Source organism: Balaenoptera physalus, assembly GCF_965194825.1.
Source record: "Balaenoptera physalus genome assembly, chromosome: 4".
In the NCBI taxonomy this organism is placed as follows: Eukaryota; Metazoa; Chordata; class Mammalia; order Artiodactyla; family Balaenopteridae; genus Balaenoptera; species Balaenoptera physalus.
The window spans coordinates 76,016,531-76,037,873 of record NC_138891.1 but is presented as its reverse complement, the minus strand read 5'-3'; the positions used below and the strand labels follow the sequence as shown (position 1 = coordinate 76,037,873).

The window sequence follows — 21,343 nt, the reverse complement described above, 5'->3', positions numbered from 1 at the left end:
CTCACGGGCTTCACGAAGACACTGAGACAGAGGAAGAGCAAGCAGGGCGGGTTGCATTAAGCCCCAGAAACTGTGGTGCGACCTGCTGGCACAAACGGCTCACACATGCCGAGACAGATAACCCAGACTGCATGAACACAGGACTTACGGGGGCATCCCCTCGGGGGGCATGAAGGCGTTAGGGGCCGCTGCCCTCCTCGAGGAAAGGAAGGCAGTTTTCTACGTTGCTCAACTCATGCGTGGAAAAATGACAAGTCTCAGGTCTAAAAGAAATCGGGCAACAAGTCGGAAGAAGCCAAATCAACTCTGGGGGAGGCCGGGCAGAGTGAAAACCTCTCACAGCTGAGCCTGCCTCCAGGAATGCGGAATTCTCCACCCTCTCCTGGTGTCTGCAGCAGCCCCTGCCTGGCCTGGAGCTCAAGCCTGAACCAGGAGAGGCAAAAAGCAAAATCAAGGGCTCTGGGCAAAGGGGCACAAGGCTGTGACAAGTCCTTTGTGAAAAAGAGCACTGACCAGCACAGCTGGAGGGCATCCTGGACCTCCTCCCCTCCAGCCCCACCTCCCTGCAGCCTCCAGGTGAGCACTCAGGCCACCGCGGAGCCGGTTAGTAGCAGAAGAGGCACAGCTTGAATCGGGACAACAGGACTCTAAGTCCTCTCTGCTCTGCACGGCACTGCCGCTACTTCCCAAAGCACCTGGCACAGCGTAATAGACAGGGCTCGGGCTTTAGAATCCACTGGATCTGGTTCAAATCCTGGCTCCACCCCTTTCCAACAGTAAGTAGAGTGAACCCTGTGACACTCAGTTTCCTCACCTGTAAACTGGGGACAAGCACCACCAATACACTGAGGGACTGCTGTGAGAATCAGAGAGAGCGTATACTGAAGAGCTGGAGCACGGATGACAGCAGAGCAAGGGCAGCCATCATTTTGTCTCCAGAGGCCCACAGAGTCTGTATTCCTGCAGAAAGTCTTGTTGCAGGAAGCTGTTCCTCCGGCCTCTCTGGGGATGTGGTCTCCATTTTAGATTAGGATGCTCTCGCCAGCCAAGGGATAAAGGACCCAAGCCACGCCAAGACGTTTGACTCAGCATGCAAACTTACTTTGTTTGCTTTGAGACTTACTTATCCACCTATTTCTGAGAGGACACACAATGCTTTAAAAACTTAATAAGTAACGCAAAATTAGATAATCAAGACTAAAACAGAAAGGATAAGAAGGATAAATGTTAGGGGGCTAGAAGATGAGGCCAAAAGGGAAACAGGCTGGGTTGCAGGGATCTGATTTTTCTGTCTGACGGGAGAAAGCAGCCCGTGGAATCCGTGTGGCCAGGACGTACCCAGCCAGGCTTAACTTTGCAGGGAACTTCTTTAACCTGATAGCCATGGAGGGCAGCAAAGCCATGACTGACAACTCAAGAGCTCCTGGACCACCCCGCCGCCCTCTGTCTTCCCAGGGCACCAGATCTCCCTGTTTTGGGAGAACAGGAAAGCAGCCATGGTTCCAGTCTGAACCACTCATCACACTTCCACCTATACATTTTCAGAATAAACAACTTAGAGTTAACTTCTAGAAAAGTCCCAGGAGAGCAATAAAAGCGGTAATGGGAGAAACTATTATTCAGACCAAGAAAAAGTATAAACAAGTTTAATAATAGGTTTCGAGGTAAAGATAAGAAATTATGGGTCGCGGCATTACCTCATCCCAACCCAGGCCGGTACAGCATTGGGAAAAATGCCTGCATTGGTGACAGAGGGGTTCCTTAGCTGTGGATACTCTTCGATGGCCTCTCCTAACAATGTGACCTGCTGGGGGGAAAGATGGCAACTCAAAACTTCCACTCGTGGAAGCAGTTCTACTTCCTAAATCGAATCCTAAGTAGAAACAGACTGTTTCCTTCTTTTTGCAAAGAGCAGCTTTCCAAGAAATGTAAAGTTGGCCTTGGGGGTGCAATTTAAGACCAGTCATGTGAGCATTCCATACCCCTAAGTCCCTAACGTTGGTAACTAACAGTCCATCCCAGGGAAACCAGAGTGAGACTGAAATCAGAACAAAGAGCCTCCTGTGGGCTATGAAGCAGGCCTGTTATCAGCTCCGTCTCCAGGGCATGGGGTCAAAGGAAGCCGAGCGTGCACTGCTGCCTGCCGGGGCTGCCCAGCCAGCTCGAGCCTGCATGAGACGCCTCTCCAACTGCAGAGATTACAGCCCTGCTGGCTCTGTCACATTCAGTTTTCAGGATTAAGAGGAAGGGCCTTTAATCTGGGCAAGTCAGGAGAAGGCAGAAAATTCAGTCAACAAAGTAAGGCGTGCTTAGGGCTTTTAAAAAAACTTTAAAAATCTAATTACAATTGAAATCTAATTAACATTAAAAATCTAAATATCATTGAAACAAATGATATCTGGGATTTACTTCAAACAATGGGGAATAAAATGGTTAGGAAGGCAAATGAAACAAGATTGGCTACAAATTGGTAACTGTCCAAGATGGACCATGGGTACATGGGATTTTATTTCACTATTCTCTCTACTTTTATGTGTTTGAAATGTCCCGTTACAAATTTTAAAAATCACATGTTATTTATTGTGAAAACTTAAGTAAATATAAAATAACACAAAGAAGAAAATAAAAACCACACCTAATCCTATCACCAGAAACAACCGCTGTTAACACTTTGGTCTATTTATTTCCAATCTTTTCCATATTTTTCTTTCTTTTGTTTGCAAAATAGGGTCATACACCTATGCTGTTTTATCACTTGCTTTCCTTTCCTCTCTTAATTTATCTTAAGTATTATTCAAGTGCTCAAATATTCTTTTAGGGTATGATTGTTATAGCCTTTCATCAATAGACAGGCCATAATCTAGTTCCAATATTTAGTGACTATAAATAAGGCTGTGGTCAACCAGGAAGATGACGTTATAAATAGGTGATTTCAAGTGAGAAAGAAATTGCTTGATAGGTACCCAAACACAGACTGACAGCACAAAGGAAAAGAAATGGTGAGGAGAAAAGCTGGGATCTCATCGACTGCATAATTCCAAGCAATTAGTAACTTTCCAGGGATGCCCCATGACAAAGGCCAAGGTGGGGAATAAGAGAAAAATGCCAAAAGATATAAAACTGAAACACACACTAAAATGCCTCTCAGCCAAAAATAATTCATAACCAGGTACGGGCACTGACTTTAAGAAATCTGCTAGCATCTGCTTTGAAGCACTCGAGTCTTGAAATACTGAGTTTTCAAAGGGAAGGATATTTTCATGGGTCTGGGATGGCACAGGAAGGTTCCGTGGGCAAAAGAGCGAATCAAATGGCTTCTCATGGACCACCGTGCCTCAAGCATTCCATCATGCCATTCTGATTCACCTAATTAAACAGAATTAATGTAACTGGACAGTGCGTAGGCTTGTCACTGGGTTCTTCCCCTCAAGCCTTAAAGACAATTTCCTCCCCCGGAAAGAAAACCCACAATATTCCCAAGATGGGGAGATAAGAGGGATCCCGTGTTTTCCCTGCACTATTTGTTCCTGCCAAGAGTGGATTTGGCAGGATGTCCCTGAATATAACACCCCATACAATCAATAATCTGAATGCCAGTCAAAAACATAATTTTTCTTTCTGAAGTAAATCCATAAACTGTCTATTCTGTGATGCACTTGAAAGATTCAGAGCTGAATACATTCTAGCTGTGTCCCATCTGGCTTTCTTGGGCTGCTACAAAGTATCAGGGGCCTCTGAATCAAACCGTTCTGCTCTAGCCAGAGGCCGGGCAGGGGCCACTCTGCAGCCATCCTGGGTAGGGGGCCACTGTGAGACCGTCCTCTCCGGGGTGGCCCCAAGGACACAGGGACGGGCAGAACGCCAATGGGACCAAGAAGAGGACTGAGGAAGCTGTGCTTTCTTCATATCTTTCTTTCCCCTTATCCCTCCTGTCGACCATTTCAGTTTTTTATTTCAGAAAGGACAACCGTGGCTCTCTTACCATTTTGTCGAGGACCAAGAGGAGGAAAAGTGAATCTGTGACACACTGAACACAGGCTCTCTGAGGTCAGACGTGCGGCCTCTCCAAACTGAGCTCGAACCTCCTTACCCAGCCCTCCCCCAGACATGAGCAGCCCAGCCACCGCCCTGCTGCTGAGTCCACCAAAATGGTCAAGAAAGCATTACCGATTATGCATAGTCTATGATGACCACCATGGAAAAAAATGTTAAAGTGTGTGCTGGAATAGCAAATTCAAGAGTGATATTTATTTTTATCTTCTGTTATTGTTATTGGGCTGTTTTGACATAGAAAACTATGTTAAGAATAAGTTATTACCAACATCCCATTTACATATTTCGCTGAGATTGGACCGTCTCAAAGCATGAGTTCACTTCTGACCTAAGTCTGCGTCCTCCCTCTGGATTCACATATCACAGAGAAACACGAGAAAAGCAAACAAACAGAAACAAAACCAAAGATGACAAGCGATTCTCTTTTTAGCTGGATTCCCCAACAGGGCACTCTTTAATGTTTATCAAAATTGGGCCATAAAATTCTACAAGATTCTATGCATATGGCTTGACCTTTTCTTCCCCCTGCTCCCTGCCCCAAAAGGAAGCAAAAGAGCCAAATATAGAAAAACAGAACAGCTGTCTGCTGGCAAAGACAACATCCCATTGTACACAGCCACACCCTGACACAGACACACACCAGCCCTAAGCCATCCCTGCACTCCAGCTGGTCTGACTTCTGTAGATTTTCCCAAGGGCCCCCTGAGCTCTGATGCAAGAGCGGACAGGAGCCACAGGCTGCAGTGGCGCAAAATCCGCAGGCAGTGCCAACGCCCGTCACCCACACCGACACCTCTTCGCTGACCTCCCACGCAGGGACGGAGCCAGAAGGGAAGGTTACCTTGCAGACAGCCGCCTGGAGCACTGCGTCAAAGCCGCCCTCGGGGGCGTCGCGGTTCCGGGACACCCTCTGTTTCCGAACTTCCTCGTTGAAGCTGTCCACTCTGTCTGTGAGAGGCAGCAGGTGGCGGAACCCAAAGGAGGGGACACAGTTTGGGAACAGCTTGTAACTAGAGAGAAAGAGGAGAAGAGTCACTTTTCCTTCATTGTCCCCAAAATCTTAAACAACCAAGTACTCTGTGCATTTACGGAGTGCCTTGAACGGCACCAACGGATACTCACTCCGCACCTACCACACACCCCTGGGACAGGCACAGTGGGGGAGCACAGAGAAACAACAGTCCCTACTCTCCAAACACAAGCCCTAAACTGCAGGAGAGACAGCACATACCAGGTTGTAAGTGAATGAAATGGACAAATGTGTCGTAGGAAGTAGAGGTTAACAGTGGGCTACTGCAGTCAGAGGAAGATGTCACGGAGGCGCCCTGACGCGGGCCTTGGAAGATGCGAGCGCCTGGTGGACAGGCACCGCAGCCTGGGCAGCACCGAGGGGAAGGAAGGCTCTTACAGGCTGAGGAAGGCGGGCAATGTCGAGGGAGGGCAGTGTGAGCAGAGTGACTCTACGACACCAGCTTCTTGCATCAACTCTGCTGCTGCCACGTGACAAAGGATCACATAACCCCTTCGTGTCAACCCACTCAGAGACCACCAGGACGTGCCGGCAACAGAGCAGACACTAAATGCAACAGGAATGAAAACGTGCTGTTTCTTCGTTCATTTATAAATATTGGAATGATAAAGCATCAGCTCTCCTAGATGCAAAGAGAAATCATTTAGAAGCAAACCATCTTCGAATGGAAAATTCTACCTGGAAATCTGGACAGAGGGAAGTATTGCACCTCAATAGGAGGTTAATGCCATGTCTTTCTCCTGAATATTGGGTGTTCTCATCTTCAGTTTGCAGTAGAGATGGCCCCATTCCTGGAGGAAGTTAGAGCCCAATCACATCTGCAGGAGTTTCACTTGGATATATAAACCAATGAAATAGGAAGAGGGGCCTTATGTTGTTTCCAAAAAGGTTCACTGGGTAAAAGGGGTGAGGGAAGAGCAAATGCAAGGGCCCTGTGGCAGAAGGGAGCACAGAGAGCCCAAGGGCAGAGGGAGGCCAGTTAGACTGCAGGGCGGGGAATAAGGGCAAAGATGGGCTATGAGGAGGCGGGGGAGGCAAGCTGGACCGGACTGTGCAGGTCTGTGGCCATGTTAAGGAAGCCTCTCTTTCAGAACTAAGATAGAAAACAAACACCAACAGAGAGGCATGAGGGGAAGGCTTCGTTACCTACCCAATTCAAGCCGTGTGCATGGGAAGGGAAACAGGCTTAGCAACTCCTAGGAGTTCCTGCCTAACTGCCATCAAGAAGGGCGGCTGGGGCAGGTCTGAGAGGCTCCCCTCCTCCCCGAGAGAGGCAACCTTGGGTTTTCTAAGAGGCTCTCTCATCCCCTCTAAGGGTCTACGGTACCTGCTCCATCAGTCACTCGCAGCAAGCCGCCTCTGCAGGGTCAACCCCACTGCCATGATGGTCACGGTGCCTCCAGACAGGGAGAGCTTTGAGAAGCTGTCCCCACTTGCCGTTCCTTTGTTTCACTTCCTCCTCCTTCCCCCAAAATCTTCACCCGCCCCTTGTGTTTGCACAGGTCAGGCTCTTATGCAACCCATGCTTCTGGGCCACCCAAACTTTCTATTCCCATCTCAGTTCCCCATAAAGACAAAGGTCACGGAAATTGCATTCCCAGCTGGAAGCAGGAAGTGAGCTGAGGTCCCATCATAGTGATGTGACAAACAGATGGGCCCAGGAGGAATGAAATGTACACAAACTCTCACTCCCCTCCCTCGCCCTCTGAGCAACTTCATCCTTCTGTGCTGTGCTGGTCCATGGCTGCGGACTTCAGGTGTTTATTGTCTTGGTTGATGGGGTCGGTTGAGGAAGGGAGGAGAGGAACAAAAACTATGACTGCTGTTCAGTGAGAAAACCAGAAAAGCTGTGAAAAGCTCAGCTAAATTAGTTCAGCACTTTATACCTCTTCCCTTCCTGCAAAGGGGAGTAAGTAGATATATTTTTACTGTGGAGAATTACTATTAATAATCAGGAACTAGAAAATGTGTTTGCCAGAGAGAAGACTTCATTGCAGAGAATTTATTATAACCAAACCAGAATCACCTCTTAGTGAGAGGAAAACAGCTTTGTCACACAGGCTCTGTTGAATGTCTCCGCAGTCTCCGGAAGACAATGTCAACTGTGACTAATTTAACCCCTGGAAGAGCTGTCTGAGCGACTTGAAGATCTGGGTGTTTGAGGGTCTCATGCCAGGAAGCCCTCCCACCCCCAACTGTGTCTGTGCCATAGGACCCCAGTTTAGGGCCTACTAAATCTTTACTGGATTAAGAATTATGAACCAGGAAGATGAATAAAATATATATGCTTAAAGAGCCTGGGGGAGCATATGTGTATAAAAAGTGAATCCCATTTGCAGATGCTAGATGTAGGCAAATCCAAAAAAACAATCTAATGCTTCAGGACAATATTGTGGACCATGGAGCTGACAGGGAAAGACCTCCCCTCTTCCTCTAAACAAAGAGAACAGCTGGGTAAAAATCTAATCTTTAAAAATGTTAATATGTAGCCAAGACTGGAAGCTTAGCAGGGAAATCCCAGGTGCCAAGAAGGGAGAGAAAAGCATTGAACAAATGAACGGACTTAAACTAGGTGGGAAGTGAGCAGGGATCTCCGTGGCAAAGGGGTCCCCCACCCCCCCACCCTAGCGTGTTGGGGCCTGACAAAGGTCTGGGGCTTGGGGCCAGGTTCTAACAGGGACAGATGATGGACCTCAGGCCAGCGCAGGGCTGAGCACTGAACAGGGCTCTCTGCATAAAGCTGAGTGTTACAAAGAGCTGCCCTGTCACTAAAATCAAATCCAGAAAAATTCCAGCCACTGGTCTGGGAGAGAAGCGAGGAAGATGCACTCTGGGCTCATGGCGAGATGAATCACCCATAAAGACTGTAACTCCAGGCCTAAACAAGTCAGAATTCATTACTTTTACAAGGAAGGAACCCCCCTGCTGAGAAATAAACAGAACTAGTCCCACAGTGAAACCCAGAGGATCCTAGCATCAGGGAACAGAAAACCACCCTGCAGGGAAGTCAGTACCCCTGGGGCACATGATCCCCTAATGGAAAACAACCTCTGATGAAGAGGAGCTAATGAAAAAGTTATAGACCCCATGAGAAATAAACTACCATGAAGGAATATCAGCAAATTCAACCAACTGCAGGATCTGCAGTTCAAGAAACAGATAACAAAATTATCTAAAGTACATTAAAACAAAGATATTTAACACATTCAAGGAGAAGGAAAAAATACCAAAGACTAGAATGGGATATTATTAGGAAGAAAAAAAAATCAGAAGGCTATGAAAAAATAGTATGAAAAACAGAAGTCTAAAAGAAAGAACCAAATAAAAAATATTGTCACTCAAATTCAAAAATGAAACTTCAGTGTATGGATTAAAAAAATTGAAGAACAAGGTACTGCCACAAAAACCAAAATATAGATCAAAGGAACAGGATAGAAAGCCCAGAAATAAACCCATGCACCTATGGTCAATTAATCTATGACAAAGGAGGCAAGACTATATAATGGAGGAAAGACAGTCTCTTCAATAAACGGTGCTGGGAAAACTGGACAGCTGTAGGTAAAAAAATGAAATTAGAACATTCTTGGGACTTCCCTGGTGGCGCAGTGGTTAAGAATCCACCTGCCAATGCAGGGGACACAGGTTTGAGCCCTGGTCCGGGAAGATCCCACATGCCGCAGAGCAACTAAGCCTGTGCGCCACAACTACTGAGCCTGCGCTCTAGAGCCCGCAAGCCACAACTACTGAAGCCCACGTGCCTAGAGCCCGTGCTCCACAACAAGAGAAGCCACCGCAATGAGAAGCCTGTGCACCACAACAAAGAGTAGCCTCTGCTCGCCACAACTAGAGAAAGCCCGCACGCAGCAACAAAGACCCAACACAGCCAAAAATAAATAAATACTTATTTTTTTTAAAAAAGAACATTCTTTAACACCATACACAAAAATAAACTCAAAATGGATTAAAGACCTAAACGTAAGACCAGATACTATAAAACTCTTAGAGGAAAACATAGGCACAACACTCTGACATAAATTGCAGCAATATCTTTCTCAAGCCATCTCCTAGAGTAAGGGAAATAAAAATAAACAAATGGGACCTAATTAAACTCAGAAGCTTTTGCACAGCAAAGGAAACCATAAACAAGAGGAAAAGACAACCTGCAGAATGGGAGAAAATATTTGCAAACGGTGCGACTGACAAAGGATTAGTCTCCAAAATTTACTAACAGCTCATGTGGTTCAATATCAAAAAAAACAAACAACCCAATCCAAAAATGGACACAAGACCTAAACAGACGTTTCTCAAAGAAGACATACAGAGGGCCAAGAGGCACATGAAAAGATGCTCAACATAACTAATTATTAGACAAATGCAAATCAAAACTACAATGAGATATCACCTCACACCCGTCAGAATGGCCATCATCAAAAAAAATCTATAAACAATAAATGCTGGAGAGGGTGTGGAGAAAAGGGAACCCTCCTACACTGTTGGTGGGAATGTAAATTGGTACAGCCACTATGGAGAACAGTAAGGAGAGTCCTTAAAAAACTAAAAATAGAGCTACCATATGATCCAGCAATCCCACTCCTGGGCATATATCTGGAGAAAAACATGATTTGACAGGATGCATGCACGCCAATGTTCATTGCAGCGCTGTTTACAATAGCCAAGACGTGGAAGCAACCTAAATGTCCGTCGACAGATGAAAAGATGTGGGAATTCCCTGGCAATCAGTGGTTAGGACTCTGCACTTCCACTTCAGGGTGCACAGGTTCAATCCCTGGTTGGGGAACTAAGATCCCACAAGCTGCATGGCGTGGCCAAAAAAAAAAAAGATGTGGTACATAGATACAATGGAATGTTACTCAGCCATTAAAAAGAATGAAATAATGCCACTGCAGCAACATGGATGGACCTGGATATTATCATCCTAAGTGAAATAAGTCAGACAAAGACAAATATCATATGATGTCGCTTATGTGCGGAATCTAGAAAAAAATGATACAAATGAACTTATTTACAAAACAGAAACAGACTCACAGACTTAGAGAACTGAGCTTATGGTTACCAGGGGAGAAGGGTGGGGGGGTGGGGATAGATTGGGAGTTTGGGATTGACATGTACACAGTGCTATATTTAAAATAGATAACCAGCAAGGACCTACTGTATAACACAGGGAATTCTGCTAAACATTCTGTAAAAACCTAAATGGGAGAAGAATTTGAAAAAGAATAAGTACATGTATATGTATAATGGAATCACTTTGCTGTACACCTAAAACTAACACAACATTGTTAATTGACTACACTCCAATATAAAATAAAATTTATTTTTAAAAATTGAAGAACAAAATGATAAACTGGAAGAAATTTTCTATTATGAAGCTAAGGGAAAGAAAGAGGTAGAAATTATGGGAGAACAATTTAGAAACATGAAGTTTAGAATGAGAGGCTCCAACACTCACCTAGTAGTGTTAGAAAGAAAATGGAGAGAATCGGAGACAGGAGTCAGATGATGTCTGAAAAATTTTCAAGAATAAAGCTGTATTCTCAGATTAAACAAGCAGAGCAAGTTCTGAACAATGCAAATAAAAGTACTAAATCCAACCTAGCCACATTGGAATGCATATCATTATAGGACATGAAAAGCACAGGGAAATATTAAAAGCCACCAGAGAGAAGGAAAACCATTAGATAGAAGACTTTTCGTCAGCCACAGGACATGCCAGAAGACAATGAAATAATACCTTCAAGGGGGTGAAGGAGTACCATGACCTCTTGGAAGAAATACAAAGGGTAAGAAAAAATATAAATGATGAAGGATGAAATGTATTATCTCACCTGCAAAGATTTTTACATATGTGTTTCTATTTTGTGTGTGTGTGGTGAGAACCCTAAGATGTACTCTCTTAACAACTTTCAAGTATACAATTGTATATTTCAAGTATAGTATTGTTGCCTATCACCACCATGCTGTACATTAGAGCTCCAGAATGTATTCATCTTATAACTGTAAGTTTGTACCCTTTGACCAACACTTCCCCCTTCCCCTGCCAATCACCACTCTACTGTCTGTTTCTACGAGCTTGGTCTTTTTAGATGCCACATATAAATGAGACATGGCATGTATATCAGCAACAGCTTAATACCTCTAACAAAAGAAAAAGTGTTCAGAACCAGAAATAACAGGCCGGATTAATCCATCAAATCCTGTACCAGTGAATATCATGTGACTCTTCCCAGGAACACTATTTCTATTACTCAGAATAGCAATTAAACAGTTCTTTAATCTGATGATTAAATTGCTTTTTTTTCTCTTCTTATGGCAGCCCTGGTACTACTTACTTCAGTTCTGGCATTTCTGGTTCATTCTAAGATGGAAGGGGATAAGTATAGGATTTTGATCCTTTGGCCGAAACATCTGGAGCAGGAGGAGGGCCAAACCTCAAGAAAGCCCCATGAAAAACTGGTTCTCTTCTGAGATGTCCTGCACAGGTGGTTAAATCACTCCTCCTGACTCCTCCATCTCCCCAGAACTTCCCGGGATTACTGCTGCTGCTTCCACGCCACCACAGGAGAAAAAAACCTAACAGAAGGTACCATTGAGAGAGAACGCTGTGATTTTCTCTCCACATGAGCTGAAGGAAAAGAACAGACAAGGATCACAGACAGCAACTACGGAGCCAAGCATGGAACTCAAACTGAGACAGGAAGACAACAGTACAGCCATTTTGGAAAAGGACCAAGGGAACGACCTTGAGAAAGCGGGCTTGACAGGCCAGAAAAACAGCACCTAAAAGCTTGGGCTTCTGAGACAACAACCAGAGACTCACAGGAGTAAAAGATTAGCTCTATCTCTGTTCCACTGACATCTGTACATGGTTTCCAAAGGACAAAAGCAGAACTATAAATCCGCCACCTAGCAGAATTGCCAAACTCCCAGTTCCCTGTAAGATATAGATAAAAGCTTGACTCACAATGCTAAGGTGTTTTAGCAGGAAGCAGGCCCCCAGATGAAAACTGCTGACTGCGGGCACACAGACCCCAGACTGCGTGAAACCTGAAGGTTGATGATGCTCCAAACTTCACCTCCATGCCAACCAATCCGAGAACTGAGCACAAGCTGCTCAGGCACCCTGTGGCCTCCTCCCTCACACTGCCTTTAAAACCCCTTCCCAGAAAGTCCTCGGGGAACTGACACTCTTTTCCACCTTCTCCATTGTGCACAAGCTATCCTTTCAATAAAAAGCTTCGCTTGCCCAAGAGTCTTGTGGGAGCAATATTCGTTTCCATGGTATTGCTGTCCAAGAATCTGGAGAGGGCCCGATAACAGAACCAGTGAAGCAGCCCAGCTGGGAGACAAGAGGGAGTGGTAGGGACTGTGGCAGCCAAAGAACACGTGGAACAAGGCGGGCTTTACTAGACCTCCTGGTTTTTTGAGAAAACCTGAAATCCTGGCTATTCTTTGTTAAATCTTTTATTTTTAACTATTGGTAACTAATTCACAGTGCCATTAAAACTTAGGAAAGCAAACAAAGCACATGTACAGGCTGAATCAGGAACAGAAACAGCCTGATTACATCCCCCCCGCTTGCTCTGTTCTCCTCCAGGAACAGCGGGGAATCTCCGAGGATACCCAGGCAACCACACACAGTCCACTGCCTGGACGCGGGAGATACATCTCAGCCTGCTCACTGAGCCATGCAGTGACTCCCCTTTTGTGCTGCCCGGCTTAGGGAAGAGAGATCTGTATAACTCAGACCTGACGTTTCCTTCCAAACCCCCATTCTTTCACCGGATTTCCTGTCTCCCAAGCAGCTTGTCAGTGTGCCTTGTACTCACTGTCAAAACTTCTACTGTCTGCAGTTGGTTCTGCCTTCTAGGGCTTGGAGAAGTAGCTCTGAATAAGGAGAGTGTAATAACCTTGAATATTCAATGCTGAGGCCCCCGAGCCAGTCCTTCATCCTCTGCCAGCCTCCAATCTAGCATCTGACAGTTCGCCGTTGGTCCCCAGAAGAATCGAAGTAGAGACACGCCCTGTCTGTCAGGAGACAGGACCCAACCAGAGGGCAGAGGTGGAAAGTAGCAGACAGAATTACTATTCCGGATGAACTGAAAAAATTCTGGGTTAAGATGCTGTTGCTCCTGGTAAGTAGCAGAACTCCAACAAAAAGACATGCGGGGGCTTCCCTGGTGGCACAGTGGTTGAGAGTCTGCCTGCTAGTGCGGGGGACGCGGGTTCGAGCCCTGGTCCGGGAGGATCCCGCATGCCACGGAGCAACTGGGCCCGTGAGCCACAACTACTGAGCCTGCGCGTCTGGAGCCTGTGCTCCGCAGCAGGAGAGGCTGCGATAGTGAGAGGCCCGCGCACCGCGATGAAGAGTGGCCCCCGCTTGCCGCAACTGGGGAAAGCCCTCGCACAGAAACGAGGACCCGACGCAGCCAAAAATAAATAAATAAATTTTTAAAAGTAAATAAATAAAATATACTGGATTAAATAAAATATATTTAAAAAAAAAAAAAAAGACATGCGGCACTGGGATGCAGCTGAAAAGGGCCTTGGGGACAGGAGCAAAGTGACAATAATGCCAGGAGCTACCTGTGGCCAGGAGGAATCTAAACCCAGCAAGTGAGGACACCTAGTGCCTCTCTGTGGCTAAGGAACTTAGAATCTCATTTGTATCTAAAATTTTTTCTTATCTTATTGTTTTTTCCACTGTTGTGTCACTGCAATCCCGGGGAAGATCTAAGTTAGCTTCTAGGAGTGTGTACAGAAGGATCAGGAAGGATTCAGAACATACAATACCAGCATAAATACCACCTCACCCCCACCCCCCAGTCCAACCCAGAGCTGGGAACTGCTGAGGCTGCCAAAGAGGAGACAAGAAGTTAGACAAGGTTCAGGGGCTTAAGAGCAGCCCTCTTCCCCTCAGGGGCAGCCAAGGAGACAAAGAATCGAAAATGACATCACAAGATGCCCGAATCCCTGAGTCACCACTTGAAGAAGAGCCGCCGCAGAAAGCAGCTCCCATCAGATTTTGTACAAGCAAGAAATAAACTTTCATTCTGTTGAGCCACTGAGATCTGGGGACTGCTTGTTACTGCAGCATAGCCTAACATTACCCTTAGGCAAGTGCCTAGAAGGGTGGGCGGTTTTGGAATGGGTATTATTACTCAAACTCAAGGAAAGCATCTGGGTGGCAGTGTGATTTGGATGGGGAAAAAATAAGCATCATATTAATGGAAACAGCCTTTGGAAGTAGTTCATCCTGATTCATATTCCAAGTCTACCCCTTACTATTTGTGTAATCTTTCTAAGCCTCGGTTTCCTCATCTTTAAAATACAGCTCACCGGGACCTCCCTGGTGGCTCAGTGGTTAACAATCCGCCTGCCAGTGCAGGGGACACGGGTTCGATCCCTGGCCCGGGAAGATCCCACATGCTGAGGAGCAATTAAGCCCATGCACCACAACTACTGAGCCTGCGCGTCTGGAGCCTGTGCTCCACAACAAGAGAAGCCACCGCAATGAGAAGCCCGCGCACCTCAATGCAGACCCCACTCGCTGCAACTAGAGATCCTGCGCACAGCAACGAAGACCCAACGCAGCCAAAAATAAATTAATTAAAAAATAATAATAATAAAATAAATAAATAAAATAAAATACAGCTCACTTCTAGAGACCTCAAAAGATTGCTACGAGATTTAAATGGGATAATCCATATAAGGTATGAAGTGCAGTGAGTGCCTGACACTTAGTAAGAATGTAAGTCTTAGCTATTCCTCATCTAGCGATGCTTTGGGGCCTCACATGCCAAAGCCTAACCAAAGCTGAACATGGAAATGAGTCAAGAAAAAGTTGAAGGTTATCACTCGTTGTCACACTGCATAATCTTGCCGTTTAAAAGAACACTTGAAAGCCCAGAAAGGAAACAAACCACCTTCACAAAGGTTGTATTGGGGAGTTGGAGGAAGTGACCCTCCACCTCCAATACACAAATGCACTACGGCAGGGACCTATTCACCATCCCCTTTCCTCTTCCACTGCGCACAGCTAACCTAGTTCCCAGCCTCCCCGCTAGAACCCAGCTCTGTAGAGCAGAATGTAGGAGCAAAGGCCACTCTCTCCGGGTCCATAGGATCCTCCTATGAGCAATCCTCCAGGCATGATGACCTTACAAGCCACGTGTGAACCAATGGAGCCTGGGACCCCGAGTCACTGCTCAGAGGACAGGTGTCCACTGATCAGGAGACCCATCTGCACTTAGGTTAGCAGAAAATAAACTTCCTTCAAGTTTGAGTCATTACATACTTTTGGATTTGCTCACTGCAGTAGTTAGAAACTCTTGTTCTCTAATAATTTCTCGAAAATTTTCTTTTTAAAATTTTTTTTTTAATTTTTAAAATTTATTTATTTTATTTTACTTATTTTTGGCTGCATTGGGTTTTTGTTGCTGTGCGCGGGCTTTCTCTAGTTGCCGCGAGTAGGGGGCTACTCTTCGTTGTGGTGCGCGGGCTTCTCCTTGCAGTGGCTTCTCTTGTTGAAGAGCACGGGCTCTAGGCATGCGGGCTCAGTAGTTGTGGCACGCAGGCTCTAGAGTACAGGTTCAGTAGTTGTGGCACGAGGGCTCAGTAGTCGTGGCTCACGGGCTCTAGAGCGCAGGCTCAGTAGTTGTGGCGCACGGGCTTAGTTGCTCCAAGGCATGTGGGATCTTCTCGGACCAGGGCTCGAACCCGTGTCCCCTGCATTGGCAGGCGGACTCTTAACCACTGTGCCACCAGGGAAGCCCTGTCGAATATTTTCTAATTCAAGTACTTATGTTGGGGGAAAAAAAAAAAAAAATCACACCTATAAAGGGCAGGGTTTTCATTTTTTGTCAAGGTAAGTTATAGTTATGTATATAAACAATAGGAACCGACTTTGATTCACTTATTCCAAACATCTCAGTCACTCTAAACAAGGAGATAGTTTAAGTTGTTCTGCCTGCTCCCTCCCTGGTCACCGGGGTCCACCACTTCCTGAGAACACTCTCTAAAATCTGTTAATGTAGAAAACAGTGTTGTGTCTGGCAGGTAGGAAAACAAATGAGCTATCATCGTTGTATCTTTATGCAACCTTGTATCAATTTATTTCTTCACAGGCAGAGGGAGGACAGAGTTGGATCATCCTTCATCAAATTTAACACCTTAGCCAGGTTCCCCCCCGGCCCCGCACCCAGATATGACCTCCCTAGGCCTTTCTTTAGGCTCAGTCTTCCCACTGATCCATTCCCCCATCCTTGAATACCCAACAGAAGGGCAGCTGGTCACTCACCCAATGCACGGGTTGGTCTGGTACCTTGGCGCTGTGTAGGAGAAAGGAGAGATGTTCTTGTCTACAAAAGACCCGAACCCCAAGCGGAAGTTGCTGGTGAGCTTCCTCATCTCCTCGGCAAGCTTGGTGCCCAGGCTCCGGATGTTGTCCAAGTCATCCTTCATGGACAGAGAGAGGTCCATCAGGTAGTACAGGTCCACCGGATAATCCTCCACCTGTCGAACCTGCAGCTGGAAGGTAGTCTTGTCACCTGTGCCAACCGAGAGACCGTGCGTGTTAGAGGTCATTCAGTTCGCTGGGGCTGAAGGGATGGGTTTTGCTTTCAAAGCTGGTCCACCTCTGACTTTTCTCTAGTGATTGTGTGCCTCTCAGAAGACGTCTTTTTCACTCTGTAAACAGAGTGACCAAAGGGAATATGGGTGCTGAGGATGCAGCTCTAGGTTCTCCTTTCACACACAGGCCTCAGCATTTTTTAAGGAAAACTCTTTAAGAACCAATCTCCTTAGTAGCGTCCTGTTTTCTCAGCAAAAAGGACGCTTAGGTAATTGGCGGACAGTGAACCAGACAATTCCACAGACACAAATTGGGTGAAAGTAGCCCACCAACCACATACCAACTTCAGAGAAAGGACTGGCCAAGACGGGAATGTGGCCAGGAGGCTGTAAAGGTGTATGTGAAACAGAAAACAGGAAAGAAGTTAACAAAAGAAGGGTACAGACATGAGTAAGAACTGAGGTGGGGAAGAGAGATGTACAAGGCAAGGGAGACTGGGAAAACAAAGATGGTTACTTAAAATACCCCCAGAGGGCAAAAATGTTTATGCTTATGCCGGGCCACCTATTTCCATCTCCCTAGCCATTTATCAAACAATCGTATTTAGCTCTCCAGCATATCTGACATCACAGACACAAATCATTATTATCATAAATGATATGTATAAATATAGGAAGACATGTTCCAAATTTTAGCACCGTCGAAAAGAAAAAGAAGAAAAAGAAAAGAAACACTACTAGATTTGCCTACAGCTACAAGAAAGAGAAAATAACTTTTGGTTCTATAATAAGCAGTCAACAGCCAAACGGAAAAGAAATTGATTCAGAGGAAAAGAAGAAAAAATAGGCAGTGTCTGGCAGGCGTGGCCTCTGCAAGCTAGCCCCACATGGTGTGCGGAAAGGCCCAAACCAAGTCAGCGCGGTAACCGGAGGACGCGTGCCAGGATGATGGCCCTTCAGCATTCATAATCTCTAAAAACACACTGTTCAGAAACAACTTCAAGTAGTGAATTTTACCAGGTGATCCTATCTGCCCTCAGGCTTGTTAGCCTCTCAGAGGCACCAAGAGATGTCCTTGAACTCTTCGGACAGAACTGTCCACACACATTTGAAATCTGGACGTCCTTTGTGTGTTCAGAGGTGCAACGGCGAAGGTGGCCTCGCTCCCGCACGAGGGCCCACACCTCATCTGCCCGCAGTCACGTCTCAGAGGAATCAATCTTTCACCTCAAGCTGACAACCAGCGAGCTGAATGAAGCCTTCTTGAACTTGCAGGATAGGGAACCCAGTGCTCTGTGCTCCCCACACCTCCTCCCACCCCAGACGAGGCATACTTCATTAACAAGATCTTAGTCCAAATTCCAGCTCTGCCCCTCAACTAGCGGTGCAACCTGAGCCTCCATTTCCTTAACTGTAAACTGGCAATAACAACAGCACTACAGCATTAAGGCTATGATGCACTCACGTGGGAAGGAGTGTTCTGTAAGCAGTGAAGGCCTGCCCAAATGAAGGATGATTATTATAATTACCATGGTAGTCTGAGTGACAGAGCCGAGCCTGCTTCCCCTGACTTGTCCTTGCATGTGCTGCTCTAGCCTGATGATGGATGTAGTTTGGGTTGCCTGTTGGGACGAGCCTATTTTTAAAAGCCATTGGAGTCTGACTCAAACAGAGGAATGTTCGAGATTTCTTCCAGAATGAATTCCGGACTGCTACAATATCTGTCTCTGGTTCCCATGTCCCTGCACAGGGCTCCTCCCATCCCTGGATGCCACATCACAGTGCGGGAGGGGCGGGAGGGCCTGCGATCATGTCCCCTCTGTCCAATCCCATGACCTCTTTACAAGGTCTCCTGTATTTTGTTACCTGTGCCCTTCCCCCAAGTTCCCAGGTATACCTTCTTTAATCCAGAATCCACTTCCACCTTTTGGGGGATTATGAGCAATTACAGATGAACACTTTAGGACCAGGAAACAGGGAACTAGCTTGGATTCTGGGAGGCTGGGAGGCACCCATGGGAGGGAAGTGGACACTAGCCTTGGAGAGCAAGAGCCGGGTTGGAATCCAGACCTTGTCACCAAGGGCTCAAGACCTCAGGCTCCTTTAAACTTGCTGCTCAGTTTCCGGATCAGTAAAATGGGGAGGATGCTAATTATTGTGGGTATTGAGGAGACAGCATATATAAACACCATACAAACGCTTCCACACAAGAAAAACTTCGGCCTCAGTTGCCCTGAAAGTCAATTATTAAAGCAGTTTCCTGTGGGGCTAAAAAGAGAGACAGAACATTCTGCCAAAAACTTGAGTGTGAATGGCTAACGGCCTTGGGTATTATATTTAACTCCAAATTTTCCAGACATGAAGGCAAAGAGGGAAACAAGATGTGATACATAGGTCTCTTTGAGAGAGACCTCTATATAACCTCTATACTAAGAGGTTATCTATTCTGAAGTAAGAAATCTCTTGTCATTACATTCTAAGAGAAATTGATCACTAAAACACACACACACCTCCCCATAGGGAGGCTGCAAATGGTAAAAAAAAAAAAAAAAAAAAAAAAAATTTCTCTCCCAGTTTTCCAAGAAGGGAGGGGTGTAAGAAAAGGGGTAATATCATTAATGTTCAGAATGAGGGTTTATGGCTACCTTATCTATGCTGGATTTTACATGCTACAAACTCCTCAATTGGTCTTGGCAATAATGGAATGTTCTGTCAGTGTAATAGGGAAGAAAGAACCTTATTATTCTACTACAAGTTAATCACTAAAGGGATGTTGCCTGTAAGATTAAATTATACATACTGACCCATCTCTGGGAACCCTGCCTCCCAGGTAATGAGCATTAAGCTACAATACCTTTGTTTAGCTCACAGGAAACATCCTGACCAGGCCTACATGTGATTAGCTGCAAGAAGGAAGAAATTAACACATCCCCTTCCAAGTCTGGCAGGAAGCAGGCCCTTACCCCCTCCCCTGTTAGTATTAAAGAAGCCAGAATTCTAACTCAGGGAAGATGGTTCTTTGAGACGCTAGTCTACCATCTCCTCGGTCTGCTGGCTTTCCAAATACAGTTGCTATTCCTTGCCCCAGCAACTCGTCTCTCAATTTACTCGCCTGTTGTGCGGTGAGCAGTACAAGCTTGGACTCAGTTACATCAGCAGATTTTGAAGGGACTGACATTTCTGGACCAGTTCTCGGCGTGGGTGCTAAGCATGGGAATGAAGCTACAGTGCCGCAACTCCCCCACTGAGGGAGCCCCCATGGTTAGCTGACTGAAGGTGAAGCTGCTGCTGCACCCCAGGGGCACCCTATGCCGGGAGAGGGTCTGGGGCACGTTCTCCATCTTTGGGTACACTTCCGGAACCATGCACACTCAACAATACCTCCAGCCACCCAGTTCTGCACCACCCGAGACTTTTTTTTTTTTTTTAATCATAACGACAACATTTCCTTTTATTTGTTTTTTTTAATTTATTTTTGGCTGTGTTGGGTCTTCGTTCCTCCGTGCGGGCTTTGTCTAGTTGCGGTGAGCAGGGGCTACTCTTCATTACAGTGCATGGGCTTCTCATTGCAGTGGCTTCTCTTGTTGCGGAGCATGGGCTCTAGGCGTGTGGGCTTCAGTAGTTGCAGCACATGGGCTCAGTAGTTGTGGCTTGCAGGCTCTAGAGCACAGGCTCAGTAGTTGTGACGCACGGGCTCAGTTGCTCCGCGGCATGTGGGATCTTCCCGGACCAGGGATTGAACCCGTGTCCCCTGCATTGGCAGGCGGATTCTCAACCACTACGCCACCGGGGAAGACCCCACCCGAGACTTTAAACCAGTCGCTACCTCCCGTTGAGTCCAGGAGAGTGAGAGCCGGGCTCGCCTTCACTGTGGGCACTTGATCTGTGCCAGTCTCTGGTGACACCACCCAGCCCACGTGTCCCCCTCCTCCCTCTCCATATAAGACCCCCTTACAGGGACTTCCCTGGTGGCGCAGTGGTTAAGAATCTGCCTGCCAGTGCAGGGGACACGGGTTCGAGCCCTGGTCCAGGAAGATCCCACATGCCACGGAGCAACTGAGCCCGTGAGCCACAACTACTGAGCCTGCACTCTAGAGCCCACGAGCCACAACTACTGAGCCCACGAGCCACAACTACTGAAGCCTGTGCGCCTAGAGCCCATGCTCCGCAGCAAGAGAAGCCACCACAATCAGAAGCCCGCGCACCACAATGAAGAGTAGCCCCTGCTTGCTGCAACTAGAGAAAGCCCGCGTGCAGCAACGAAGACCCAACGCAGCCAAAAATAAATAAATAAATTTATTTTAAAAAGACCCCCTTACAGGCTCGTCTCTTCCTGTGGCTGCAGCCCTCCTGTCTGGAACCATCCCCCATAACCCCCACCTCAGGACAAGCAGCAGGATCAGAGAAATAGGATAAAACAAACCCAAAAGAAAACCTTATCAAGGGGCTTCCCTGGTGGCGTAGTGGCTGAGAATCCGTCTGCCAATGCAGGGGACACGGGTTCAAGCCCTGGTCTGGGAAGATCCCACATGCCGCGGAGCAACTAGGCCCGTGAGCCACAACTACTGAGCCTGCGCGTCTGGAGCCTGTGCTCCGCAACAAGAGAGGCCGCGATAGTGAGAGGCCCGCGCACCGCGATGAAGAGTGGCCCCCGCTTGCCGCAACTAGAGA

At 46.6% G+C, this 21,343-nt stretch overlaps 1 protein-coding gene across 2 annotated transcripts in view; it reads right to left on the bottom strand.

The window, feature by feature from the left end:
• Window positions 1-21,343, bottom strand: part of ITGB5 (integrin subunit beta 5) — a 111,448-nt gene that overhangs the window by 63,934 nt on the left and 26,171 nt on the right. For both annotated transcript variants that reach the window (XM_082458553.1, XM_082458552.1), the window contains exons 4-5: window positions 16,401-16,650; window positions 4,895-5,063 (exon numbers count right to left, since the gene is read on the bottom strand). In XM_082458553.1, the coding sequence (XP_082314679.1) occupies window positions 4,895-5,063; window positions 16,401-16,650 (419 nt within the window). The remainder of the gene's footprint in view (window positions 1-4,894; window positions 5,064-16,400; window positions 16,651-21,343) is intronic.